The 14,505-nt window shown below is 37.0% G+C and overlaps 1 protein-coding gene across 1 annotated transcript; it reads right to left on the minus strand.

Moving 5' to 3' along the window:
* Positions 1-5,118: 5,118 nt before the first annotated feature.
* On the minus strand, positions 5,119-9,370 carry LOC131542499 (inhibin beta B chain). Its single transcript, XM_058779254.1, has 2 exons — positions 8,789-9,370; positions 5,119-7,692 (listed from the first exon to the last, which is right to left on the minus strand). Exons 1-2 carry the CDS (start codon positions 9,171-9,173, stop codon positions 6,923-6,925), a joined length of 1,155 nt encoding a protein of 384 aa, XP_058635237.1. The 5' UTR covers positions 9,174-9,370; the 3' UTR covers positions 5,119-6,922.
* Positions 9,371-14,505: the final 5,135 nt, after the last annotated feature.

Consider the following 14,505-nt stretch of genomic DNA (forward strand, 5'->3'; position numbering starts at 1 on the left):
AGAGACAAAATGAGAAAAAAAATCCAGAAAATCACATTGTAGGATTTTTAAAGAATTTATTTGCAAATTATGGTGGAAAATAAGTATTTGGTCAGTAACAAAATTTCATCTCAATACTTTATATACCCTTTGTTGGCAATGACAGAGGTCAAACGTTTTCTGTAAGTCTTCACAAGGTTTTCACACACTGTTGCTGGTATTTTGGCCCATTCCTCCATGCAGATCTCCTCTAGAGCAGTAATGTTTTGGGGCTGTCGCTGGGCAACACGGACTTCAAAGATTTTCGATGGGGTTGAGATCTGGAGACTGGCTAGGCCACTCCAGGACCTTGAAATGCTTCTTACGAAGCCACTCCTTCGTTGCCCGGGCAGTGTGTTTGGGATCATTGTCATGCTGAAAGACCCAGCCACATTTCATCTTCAATGCCCTTGCTGATGGAAGGAGGTTTTCACTCAAAATTTCACGATACATGGCCCCATTCATTCTTTCGTTTACACGGATCAGTCGTCCTGGTCCCTTTGCAGAAAAACAGCCCCAAAGCATGATGTTTCCACCCCCATGCTTCACAGTAGGTATGGTGTTCTTTCTCCTCCAAACACGACAAGTTGAGTTTTTACCAAAAAGTTCTATTTTGGTTTCATCTGACCATATGACATTCTCCCAATCCTCTTCTGGATCATCCAAATGCTCTCTAGCAAACTTCAGACGGGCCGGACATGTACTGGCTTAAGCAGGGGGACACGTCTGGCACTGCAGGATTTGAGTCCCTGGCGGCGCAGTATGTTACTGATGGTAGTCTTTGTTACTTTGGTCCCAGCTCTCTGCAGGTCATTCACTAGGTCCACCGTGTGGTTCTGGGATTTTTGCTCACAGTTCTTGTGATCATTTTGACCCCACGGGGTGAGATCTTGCGTGGAGCCCCAGATCGAGGGAGATTATCAGTGGTCTTGTATGTCTAATAATTGCTCCCACAGTTGATTTCTTCACACCAAGCTGCTTACCTATTGCAGATTCAGTCTTCCCAGCCTGGTGCAGGTCTACAATTGTGTTTCTGGTGTCCTTTGACAGCTCTTTGGTCTTGGCCATGCTGGAGTTTGGAGTTGGACTGTTTGAGGTTGTGGACGGGTGTCTTTTATACTGATAACGAGTTCAAACAGATGCCATTAATACAGGTAACGAGTGGAGGACAGAGGAGCCTCTTAAAGAAGAAGTTACAGGTCTGTGAGAGCCAGAAATCTTGCTTGTTTGTAGGTGACCAAATACTTATTTTACCGAGGAATTTACCAATTAATTCTTAAAAAATCCTACAATGTGATTTTCTGGATTTGTTTTTCTCATTTTGTCTCTCATAGTTGAGGTATACCTATGATGAAAATTACAGGCCTCTCTCATCTTTTTAAGTGGGAGAACTTGCACAATTGGTGGCTGACTAAATACTTTTTTGCCCCACTGTATAATATATGCTTAGGGAATGCATGAACTGATAAAATGTACAGTATACCTTTAACGCAATGTATGGATAAAAATATCTGTCAGACTCGTAAATGTAAATATATTATGTACATCACAACTAGTAACAGTTGAATTAAGTCATAAACTCCAAAGAGAGTCTTTGTTGTTGCAAAGGAACCACTGTCTGATTCTAATCGCATTCGAATTGAAGACTTTTTTATGTCTTTGGTTTACTTTGGAAAATCCTGGAAAATGACTGATTTGAACTCTTGAGTTCACGGCACATCATGTTGTCTAGTGAACGCCGGTCACTGTCACTCATGAGAGGAGCTTGTGCTCTAAATGTGATGTAACTGAGCGGATATTTCAGGTAATGGGGTCTACAGTAATAGGATCAGCTCGTGGATTTACAAGTTATTTGAAGTGGCTGACGCACTGCATTGTGGGAATGCACACATGCACATAAACGTTTCGCGTGTGACCTCAAATTTTTTTTTAAATATACAGCAACTCCAAAAAGTGTCTGTCTCAATAAGTCACTTTCCTAAATGTCTGAACATTATTTCATCAGATCAAGTGTTTCTATCTGCACGTTTAAAATGATGCACAGATTTCTTCATCATGGCTAAAGTGTTTTGGTGATTTTTAGTGGATGTATGAAGTCAGTTTTCCTCAAATTTACAACATAGGAACCACAGGTGTAGAGAATCACATTAACTAACAACATCACCCACAAACTAAACAAACCAAACACAAACTCTCAGGAAAAACTTTTAAATGACTAAAATGTTAGATTTTACCGCCCCAATGACAACTTTGTACTTTCTTTTTTTTTCTGAGAGTGCACTGACTGTCTTCATCTATTAAATTAGTATTTAAAACCCAACAAACGTTTATCTGTCAAATGTTTTTATTTTAAAAATGTGTTGATTTTGAATGACACTTGATTGTTATAATTTGTACCTCATACAGTCACATTCAGACATTTATAAGTGTGACTGAAGTGTCCAAATACTCTTTGGGGTCGCTGTAGGTGAGATTGCAAAACAAATATATATTAAATATTGTATATTTGTTTCTAAGGTGCTGATTTTAGGGAAGAAATCAAAGTTTTCAGCACTTTTTCTGGACTGTCAGTCGTCTTGGCTTTCAGTTGTCAGTTTAGTTTGGAAGGTAGTTTCCTTTTCTGTCATGATGATGAATTAGTTTGCTGTAATTGAATGTTTTAACCCGAGAGTTTCAAGCTACTCTTGCTACGTCTCCTGACCTGGTTCTGTTTGTCCGTACGATTCTGCGAGCGGTTCACGACATTCACGAGGACACATCTTACACATCACGCTGCGTGCAGATTACCAGCGCGTAGGGTGTGTGTTTATGGAGGCAGGATTAGAGTAATTCAGTGTGTCTGTGGGTTAGTATGTCAGTGTATCAGTAAGTCAGTAGGTTTCACCGGAACATAAACGTCTTTGAGTTAAATGCACAAAGCCGCTGCTTCCTGCGTTTGTGAACACTCACTCAGTGCATGCGTATGTGAGCACACACACACACACACAGCCTTCTTTGACCCAACACAGGTCATGATGTTGTAGTGTTTACCTGCATGGAAAAATGACCTCACAAAAAATGACCTTTAGTACTGTACTTTAAAAAAAATTGTCAAAGTTGTAAATGAAACAAAGATAATTTGATTACAAGACAATTCTATTTCAAATTTTTGTACTTAAAGATTTCACATTTAATTCAGTGTTACGTGCCATTTCTATGAAATCGTTTGTATAATTCTCAAGCAATTTCTGAGTAAAAGTTTCTACACCGATTGTTTTTTTTTTCAGTGTGGAGTAGCTTCAAAAAACAAAACACTACAATTATTGTTACTGTAGTTTAGAATAATTATAAATTAATGAAATGTATTTATAATTTATAATCTTGTTCAAAGAGTTTCAGAAACTTTTAGAATTTCATATATATATATATATAAATGTACTGTTGTTTTCGTATTTGTTTCCACTTGCTTTTATGTAGAAACTTTGAGTACCATGGTACATTTGTACATTTGTGAAGTGAAAGGCTGTAATGAATTATGCAACTAGGAGTTTAAATAAATCTTAACAATCTACATTACATTAAGAACCCTTCAGTTTATTGGATAATGTTGATTTGCTTTATTTTAAGGCATCATGCAATGCTTATTTGAGGTTGATTCATGAGCATTTACTGATAGATGAAAGCATCGCTCTGTTTTCTGATTTATTGCATCACTGTTTTGGTGTTTTACTAATATTACTGGCATTCTGCTGTAGGTGTGTTTACTAAGTACAATGAGTGACACCCTTTTCAACGTGGCAAGACTTATTTGACCTGATGAAATCAGTACAAACGGACGGTCTGAGTCACAGTTACATATCAAATCACGCATGCAGGCGCATGCACCGTCAGTCAGGGACAAAATGCAACTCTTCTGTACACAACCTGAGAAGAACTGCCAAAGAGTTTATCGTTCTCTTATGTCTCACGTACAGTTAGGTCCAAAAGTCTGAGACCTAGTATGCTTCTCTTTCTGATTTAATACAGTTGTTGCATTACAAATTATTTTATCATGATTTGAGAGAGAAATTTAGGTTTAAAATGAACTTAAAATGTCAGAATATCCCAGTATTTGTTGCATGTCTCTCAGCAGCACTGAAACTACATGAACTAAACCTGATGATCATGTTCTCCAGCAGGACCTGAGATCATCCAAAGACCACCTTGAGCTTCAATCAATGAAAGAAGATTGTCTAACCATCAAGTCAAGTCCCTTTTATTTCTATAGCACTTTATATAATACAGATTGTGTCAAAGCAGCTTTACAGTGTAAAACAAGAAAATAATGTTTCTAAAAAAAAATTAAATTATAATAATGGAAATTAATTTTTCTGTGATGCACACAAAATTCAATTCTGCTGTAAAGCAGCTCTAAAAAGAGGACAATAGTAAACAGTCAGTTTTTCAGTTAAAGTCAATTCATTGTTGATTCGGTTCAGTTTAATAACTGTGTAAAGTTCATCTAACCAGCTGTCCTATATTTCTTCTTCATTTCGCATCATAACTTTTCTTTGTTTTATTTGTTTCAAAATGCTAAACTTTCTTTATTTCCAGGTTGAAATGAACATAATCCCAGCTTGCGCTGTCAGATTTCGGACGCCACTGTACCTCGACTGTAGCACAAGCAATAGTTTGTGTTGTTCGGTGAGTTTGTTTATATTTATATTTCATTTCATGTTTGCAGCTAAAGCAAACAAATATTTTTTTTTATGATGAACAACCCTTTTTATGTCTTTCTGTAGTAGTCATGCCAGAAAAATTGCACCGATGTTTACTCGCCAAACATAGACATCTATAAAAACCAATTCAGTTATTTGCCCAAGCAAACACGCTCTTTGCCTTTTAGACGTTATTGATTGTCTTCATAGAAATACTGCCTTTTTCTGAGGATAATGATCAATTAGTTGTCAAGTGATAAGAGACTGTATGACATAGAGACGGTGAAATATTGTAATATCGGTCTGGATTTGTTCATCAAAGGGATACAGAAGGACATGTCAAATATTAGGGGTTGTTTGCTTTATTGATGTTTAACATGACCTTTGTCCTTATTCAAGTCCTCTCATTAAAGCACACATGAAGTAATAGATAAAATATTTATTTAAAAAAATACACATATTCAGCAAAATTACAATGTACAATACAGTACAGATTTCCAAGCTCTCTCACTAATAAGAAAATATTCCTTTATTAAAAAATTATAGAAATTAATCTCAGTGAGTTTTTGCTCCTTAAACGAGCGTTAACGAACAGCTTTAATATCGTGCCATAAGTTACATTATCATTTTTGTCAAAGCAAAAATAAACAACACGTGTAGATCGGATTTGCATGGCTTGATTCGTACTAACTACGCAAAATAACATATAAAGTGCAGTTGCAGATTCCCTACACTATGCATCCCTAGGAAGTGCTTCAGACTAAACAAAATGAGAAAATGAGACAGAATAAACGCTTAAAATAAACACAAAACATGGCAAAAAAATACACCTGTAACACGTACAATGTAGGTGATTGTACTGTTCGTAGATTATTTTGCAAAGGCGCTATATAAATAAGACTTATCAATATTACAAATAAAAGTAAGTGTATCTGCTCAAACAGAAAATAAGCAGCTTGAAAAGAAAGCCAGTACATGTATTTTGTTGCATTTGCTGGTGCTTAGCGTAAACAGTCAAAATAAGCTTGAGAACTATTGTGAGAGAAATACTGAAATATGTATTAGATATTAATGCACCACTTTCCCTTGCTGTCAGACCTTTTTTGGGACGTGTGGCAATATCTAAATGTTTACTGTCATGTTGGGTAACCGTGCTGAGTCAGGCCTAAGCGTGGCTTTTACAGTGGCTTTGATTTCCCTGAGTATTTCAACAGCTATAAAAACCCATAATGAATAAGCTTTGCTTAGACAGAAAGCCTTGATTAGAGTATATTTCGCCTCTTCCTGATAAAGCAGATAAATAGGTGTGCTGTTAAAGGGTTAGTGAAAATTGGCCAGTGATTTACTCACCCTCAAGCCATCCTATGTGTATATAACCTTCTTCTTTCAGACGAATCCAATCGGAGTTATATAAAAAATTATCCTTGCTCTTCCAAGCTTTACAACGTCAGATAAAGCGCATCCATCCTCCGTCTTACATCATCTGACAATTAGCGGTGAAAGTGAGAGAAAAGTGTTTTAAATATGGATATTTTTCTTACAAAAGCGCATCGATTCGCTGCAGGAAGCATTTATTCACCCCCCGGAGCCGTGTGAGGCACATTTTATTATGGATGGATGCACTTTATTGCACTTCTTTTGGACTGTTGAACAAAAACACCCACCTACTCCCGTTATAAAGCTTGGAAGAGCAAGGACCATTTTTATAATATAACTCCGATTGGACTCGGAATAAAAGTAGAAAGTCATATGTGACCCTGGAGCACAAAAGCAGTCATAAGTAGCACGGGGTATATTTGTAGCAAAAGCAAACAATGCATTGTATGGGTTAAATTTATCAATGTTTCTTTTATGCCAAAAATCATTAGGATATTAAGTAAAGATCATGTTCCATGAAAATATTTAGTAAATTTCCTACCGTAAATATATCAAAACTTAATTTTTGATTAGTAATATGCATTGCTAAGAACTTAATTTGGACAACTTTAAAGGCGATTTTCTTAACATTTTGATTTTTTTGCACCCTCAGATTTCAGATTTTCAAATAATCGTATCTCGGCCAAATATTGTCCGATCCTAACAAACCATATTGAAAGCTCGTTTCATCCCTTATGACTGGTTTTGTGGTCCAGGGTCACATATGCACCTAGGATTCCTTTAGGGTGAGTAAATCACGGGATAATTTTCATTTTTGTGTGAACTACCCCTTTAAATCACGTAATTGTTCTTTATGTGCACCCGCAGGATTCGACGATCATGTCCGGGACGTCGGTCTTCACGATGGTGTGCTGCGAGTTGAAGTAGACCATGGAGAGCGGCCGTCTTTGGATGGGAACGCAGCAAGACGACACGGCCGTGTGGATGCCGTTGGCCTTCAGCTGACTGAAGACGGTGGCGTGGAACGAGGAGGCGATGCCGGGCGAGCCGGATAAATGCTGTGGACACTGTCCCATGCAGTAGTTCATATGGTAGCCCTCAGGCGCTATGATCCAGTCCTGCCACTGTATGTCACGGAACTTGATGTAGAAGTCTTTTTTGCAGCACACGCTCACGTCGTCGCCGCAGCGCAGCGAGCGTTTACTCAGCGCGTGTTTGTTGGGGTCTTCGCGCAACTGCACCTGCGCAACTAGAAACGGCTGATGGGAAGATTCGCCCGATGCTTCGCGACTGCACAGGTTGCGTCCGCCGTCTTCGCAGTGCACCTCCAGACGGAGACTCCGCTGACCGCCGTCCAGAAAGGCCTGCAGGGCCCCGGTGACCGGGAACGTGTGCCATCCGCCTCGAGACACATCCACGCTTCTCTGGAGCAGCAGCGTGCGATTAGCGCCGCTCGACGCCGGCAGGGAGATTTCTGCGTTTACGCGACCGCCGTGATGAGGTGCGTCGGCTGGACGCACGTAAAGCCACAGCGACGACTGCAGCACCAGAACGCTGTGACCTTTCTCCTGCAGGAACTGGAACGACAGACTGGTGTCGGTGCCGTCAGAAACCTGGTCACCTGGAGAGAAATCAGACATCAGAGGTGCTTAGAAGAAGTGCTTGTTTTGCAAGCGGAAGTAAGAGATTTTATGTTTATATGCTATAAAAATATGTTTTGAAGTTGTAAATAAAACAACGATTTTATAAGAAAACACTGTTATAGTATTCATGTTTCACAAGTTCAAGTTTAATTCACTTCAATTTATTTGTAATTGATTTTTATATTTAGTAATTTTTGAGTGAAATTTTTTTTCTAGACCATTTTTTTAATAACAATAACAAACTGCATTCTGTTTTATGATTATGATAATAAATTAAAATTATATGATGACAAAAAACAGTTTCAAGCGGCATAGCCGCTGATTTTGTACAGCTAAAATAACTAGAAGCTATAATACCGGAAGTCCAGCACATTCCTATTACTAATGGCCACGCCCACTCTTAAGTAAAAAAGAAGGTGGATTGGAACACCATTCTAATATTTAGTTCACATGCAGTTTTCAGTGTGTAGATATGTATATAAAATGTTTAATGTATTTGCACGTGCACGAGGTGTGCAGGTACCAAACGTTTAAAAATGCTTTTATGAACGATTTAGATGCACAAAGAGTCAGATGTACCCACCTTTTAGTTTGTAAATATGTATATAACATTGTTTAGCACAGACTATAGTTTGTTCTGACCTTGAAAAACCAGTTAATCATCGAAGAAACCGGATTTGAACAGTGTAAATCGTTCTTAAACCATTCATTTGAGTATTTTCATAGTTGAAGAAACCGGATCTGAATATGCTTTCTGCCTAGTAAAACCAATATTTAAGGGGCGTGTGCGCTGACCAATTTACAATAAACGCAGAAACGTTTTAAGAATGCTTTTATGAACAATTCATTAGTCAGATGTACACACCTTTCAGTTTGTAATTATCTCTATAACATATTTTAACATATAATTTGTTTTGACCTTTAAGAACGCAGTTTGTTATTTAAGAATAGTTTTTCTGTATAAATCGTTCCAAAAAAAATTTGGATTTGTGTTGAAATGGACGTGCGCACGAACAAGTTTACACTGAACGTTTTAAGAATGCTTCTATAAACTATTAAGTCAGATGCACTCACCGACATCAGCGAAGCTCACGATCTCGTATGCCTGGTTACTCGTGCGCGAGTTTGGCACGTTATTGTCCAGCTCCAGCGTTCCGTCTTGTCTGACGCGGCCCGCGTGGAGCTTGCGCAGCGCCGTCATGAGCGCGGCACGCGGCACCGTCTGCGTGATGTTTGGCCTCTCCCGCAGGTGAAGCTTGCTCAGGATCTGCTGTTTGGCTATCTCGACCAGGTAACGCTCCTCAGCGCCCTTCTCCATCGCAGGCATGCCGCACGTCGGGCAGCCGGTGGCGGCCGCGCTCGTTCCCTTCACCGTAAACGCGCTCAGCACCACCAGCGTGGACAGCACCGCGGACGCGAGCCCGCACAGGTGCTCCAACGAGAACGACACTAAGATCATATTGACTTTGCGTTTGCTCGTTTGAGTTTGAGAGAGTTTGGAGAGACGCGCACTAGCGAGAGGATGGAGAGGAGTGAGCCGCACCTGAGCACTCAGAAGTGGGGTAATCCATCAAAAGTTGTGACACGTTTAAGGGACGCACCAATGACTGTCACACATGTGCACGAGTGCGCTCGAGGGGAGGGAGGACACGCTGCGTGAATGCACATCATGCACACTCCTCACAGAAGCATATATATAGCTCTGCTGGGGTTAATCATTAGCGTGAACAAATAAACATACGACACTTACAGTGCCACGTCGAGACGCGGCTGCCCAAGCGAAGTCCAAAGGCTCACCTCTGTCCCAATGACCCCCAACATTGTAACCCTAAAGTATCCAAACCAAACAAGACAACACGAGATCGGTAAATATGACGCAAGCCCGGCTGTTTCAAATGGGGAAAAACCAGCGTGGTGCAGATGCGCACTAGAGTGTGCAGAAACTTTACCAATTGGCTCTATTTAGCGTAAAGATCCCAAACTATGACAATTAAAGGTGTAGATCTGCATCACTTACTGTCCTTCCGAACCTGTTTGGATGGTTTGAAAAATGGGTAGCACTTTATTTTGCAGTCCTGTTCCTCATGTAGGCTACTTATTATAGTTATTAATAACTAGGTACTAATCCTGAACCTACCCCATGTAGTTACCTTATATTACCAGAAACTTTCTTATGTAGGTACACTGTAAATATAATGCAACCGACAAATGTCTAGTCAATGGGGCGCAATGTTGTCTGGTTCCCTACGTTTTTAAAATATCTTCTCGTGTTCTTCAGAAGAAAGCCAAATAGGTAGACTAAATGATAAAAAAATGACCCATTTTAAATAAAAATAAATACATAAATGTGTTCATTTATTAAGAGGACAGTAAAACAAGAAGTGCCAGAGTTTCAGGATCGCTTAGTAACATTGTAAAAGACTAGTTTAAGGAAAAGTTCTAATAAGTGGTAAATAATACAAAGTTTATTGGACTAAATGAAAAAAAAGTCTTTCTACTCAACAATTTCACGTTTAATTTAGTGTTACTTGCCTTTTTTTTTTTTTTGTAGTTGATTTTTTCAGTGGTGAAATGTTCAGACTATAGAGGCAGCGAGTGCTTTTAAATCCTGTCGGCGTTGTTTAGTGAGTTAATGTGTTAATATGCACTAATATGCAATGTCTGGCCATCCTAAAGTTACTTTTACTGAATATTGCAATAAGCGGGCAGCACGAGAAAAAACAAATAAAAAGCAACAGGAAAATATATGAATAATATCTTCATCCCTACATGAGCATGTGGTGTGATTGAGGGTGATTAATTGACACAGATAATGAACCCACGGGACATCTGACCGTCAGCAGATGCTGTAAGCGGCTCAGGTAGTGCGCAGGCGCCGTCTAGTGGACGCACATCACCAGTGTTCATATGGAGATCACTGACCAGACAATAATGACTGAGGAATGCTGTCATCCGGCGCGTAATGACATCTGTGCATGGGTTACATCATGTTGATGCCAATAAATGTTTGCTTTGCTGTACCAAATGTGTTCTAATAACCTTTTACCCACATCTGTAAATATCCCATTAAATGCTTTGGTTTGGTTTATTTTGTCTCTCAGGTTATATTTAAATGTGGAATTTGATCATTTCAGACAATCATTACCTCACAAATACACGCTTTTTTTATATTCTTCACAGACAACTATTATGCCACTAAATACCTCCAGCACAATAAAATGGATCACAGATGTGGATTCTGAAAAATGTGCTTTCAGACATCGTAATTGACATCTTATCTTTATTAAGGGAGATTGAGAACTTCTACAGAAAATTTTACGTTTGCTGAAGGTAAAAAACACAAAATGTAGTCTATTTAGACAAAAACTTCTTAGAAAGGCATCACTGCATGTAAATGTTAGAACTCAAAAATATCATAAGGAGTTATATTTGAGCCGTTTGCTTGATGAAATTTCTATCAGCAGATTTTACCCCAATGTTTACAGATTACAAAATCTGGACATTCTGATGGTCAACAGAGATATAGTTAACAGCACTGTAACAGTAATAGTCCATTACACTGTAAAAAAAATAAAAGTTGACCTAACGCAACCGACAACTTAAAAACTTTAGTTCATCAAATGAATAAAAGTCAGTGTTAAAAGATCTGTCAGAGCAACCAAAGATGTTTAGCATTTAGCAATCTTAATCTTTTTTAACAATCCTCTCTTAATTTTATGTTTATTTTCAAAGCCTTCTACATAACATGGGTAGTATTTGCTTCTTATAACTACAGGCAAACATTTATGCTGATAGACAAATGTATTAAACAAATTGCAATCAGATGCACATATACCTCAGCACATGATTCTCAACCATGGTGTGGATCAACAAATGTTAAATCAGTAAAAATATGAACTCTGATCCACATGAGAGCTAACTGACAGCACAGCAGCATAAGTTAAGCCAGTAAAATTTAAAACATTGATAATATTTGAATAATAATGAACATAAAATGTTTTCAAGCTGCAATGCATGCTGGGAACTTGTGCAATATTGTACAATATAAAATTGTTGGGAGAACATTTGGATATGTTGTGAACAAATATTTGAGTATCTACACTGTAAAAAGTGATAAGTTGACTTAACTTAAAAAAATTGAGGAAACCCTTTGCCTTAAAATTTTAAAGTAAATGATAATTAAAAAAATAAGTTAATTGAATTGTCAAGTTCACTTAACTTTTTTTTCTTTTTAATTATTATGTACTTAATAATTTTAAGGCAACGGGTTTCCTCAATTTTTTTAAGTTTTTTTTTTAGACATATTAGACATATTTAGAGTATTTTTGTTCAGTTCACACAAAAAACTAAACTGACTTCTCATACTAAAAAGTCTTTGTTCAGGCTACTTTGTTACATTGATTAGTAGAACTTTTCGAAAGTTGGATTTTTTACAGTGTACACATGGTGAAAACAGTTATAGCGTAATAAGTTGCTCATTTTTGGTAATGTATTCTGATTACTTTTCAGATTACTTTTAGATGTTTTAAACTATCCATTAAAGTATACCATATTGATATAAAACAACAAAGAGAAAGAACATATATTCATTTTTTTTTTTAATATATCAACATCATAAAGTGCATTAAACATTACATTACACCAGGGTTTCCCAAACTGGGCTTATAATGTAAGAACTGAAGTGGGTTTGTGAGTGGATATGAAGCTAATAATTAATTAAATCAGAAAAATGCTTTAAACTTGTAATCATGTAATCCATAAAAAAGTAACTGTAATCTGTCATGAGTATTTTAAAATGTAAAAAAGTAATTTTTGGAAACATGATCCACATGACATCAGTTACTATCCAGCACTTAAAGTAAAGGTTTTTCATAAATTGCTGCATCGCAGTTCTTACACTTCAACAAATTGCAGTTCATGTTTATTAGAATGGTGCATAAAATGGTTATTTTCATATTGCTTACAAACAAAACTTAAATTTTAACTGAAAAAAGTAACATTTCTGACTAACTAGTAAGCAATGCACGAGGTTTAATGGCCCTCATGATGTTTTTCTCAGAACAGGAGACAAAACAACCGTTGGCAAACCAATCCAGTTTTATCCAGCGCACTAGATAGTAACGCATCAGTTTGTCAGTGACACTGACCCGACCGCCGATCCAGCAGATGAGTCGCACAAAAATACCCAAGATTGTGAAAATAACCCCACAAAATGACCTAAAGGGCTCAGTGTTTGAGAAGAAATAGGCCTAATTCATCAATACGTGCAGGTACAGTCTGATCTGCTGAGGTCACACTATATAGGAGAAAGGTGAAAGTGAAGCGTGAGTTCATTCTGTGCTTTATTTGGAATGTTCCTGACCTCAGAAAAAGAAGAAAGATCAACAAGTGACAGATAGGACACATGCACTGAAATTAGGCTGTGGATCTGCACGTCGCTCGTCTGATATCTCAACATGTGCGGAAAAAACCACAAGCTCCAGCCCTTCGATTTGACTGATAGGCTGCGTAAACACTGTCATTGTTTTAAATGTAAAATCATGAACAATATGAATCTAATGTCTAATTTAGACTCTGCTTTGTAGAAAAGTACTGAAATATTAGAATGTACCAGAGTAGTAAACATATTTTTTATTTTTATTTTTTTATTCCTTTATTTAACCAGGGGTGGTCATATTGAGACTATAGTCTGTTTTTCAAATGGTCCCTTGCCAAGAAAGGCAACACTTCAAATTTAAATAAAATAAAAATAGACAAAGAGAAACCTCATCAGTAACATCAATAATATGAGACGATGTTGCCACACATGTAGTACTAGTACAAGTACACACATATAGTAAGTACATGTAGTTAATTAATATTACTCAGTACTTAAATGTATAAGTACACTGTAACAAGGACACCTTAAACCGTAACCGTTTTTTCAGTTTACTATAGGCTTATACTACATAAGAGCATAAAATGTTAAATATAAAATATATGCAATATTTATATTGCTATTTATGCAATATTTATATATGCTATATATACGTATATGTGTGTGTGTGTGTATATATATATATATAGCCTACATATATACAGTATATGGTAACACTTTACAATACGGTGACAATAATATGCATTAATTCATGCTTAACAAATGCACAGATAATCATGAGTTCATGTGTAACTCATGAAGAACTAAACCATTTATTAATGATTACTGCATCAGCAACTAATGAACATTTGATATGATTCACGGATTAAAGTAATCAATAAAATGTTATTGTTAAATGCGTCATAATATATTAACTACCTAATAACTTATTTTATTAACTAATGAAGTAAATTCATATGTTAATTATGCAGTAATCATTAATAAATGGTTTAGTTCATCATGAGTTATACATTAACTCATGATTATCTGTGCATTAGTTAAGCATTATTTAATGCATATTTGTGCACCGTATTGTAAAGTGTTACCCAGTATATATAAAGCTATACTCTATTTTTGTCATTTCACAAAATATAGCATATATTTTATATTTAACATTATATATATATATACAGTATATATATATAGAGAGAGAGAGGCTTTTGCATCTGATACTCTTCATATATGTATGTATGTGTATATAGCCTATATAAGAGATATAAAGTATAGATAAAATATAAGCTTTGTTTTGAAAAATATAAAAGTGGTTAAACACACACACACACACACACACACACACACACACACACACGTGCGCATGTGTATATATATACACACACACACACACACACACACACACACACACACACACACACAT

This window comes from Onychostoma macrolepis, chromosome 06 (assembly GCF_012432095.1).
Source record: "Onychostoma macrolepis isolate SWU-2019 chromosome 06, ASM1243209v1, whole genome shotgun sequence".
In the NCBI taxonomy this organism is placed as follows: Eukaryota; Metazoa; Chordata; class Actinopteri; order Cypriniformes; family Cyprinidae; genus Onychostoma; species Onychostoma macrolepis.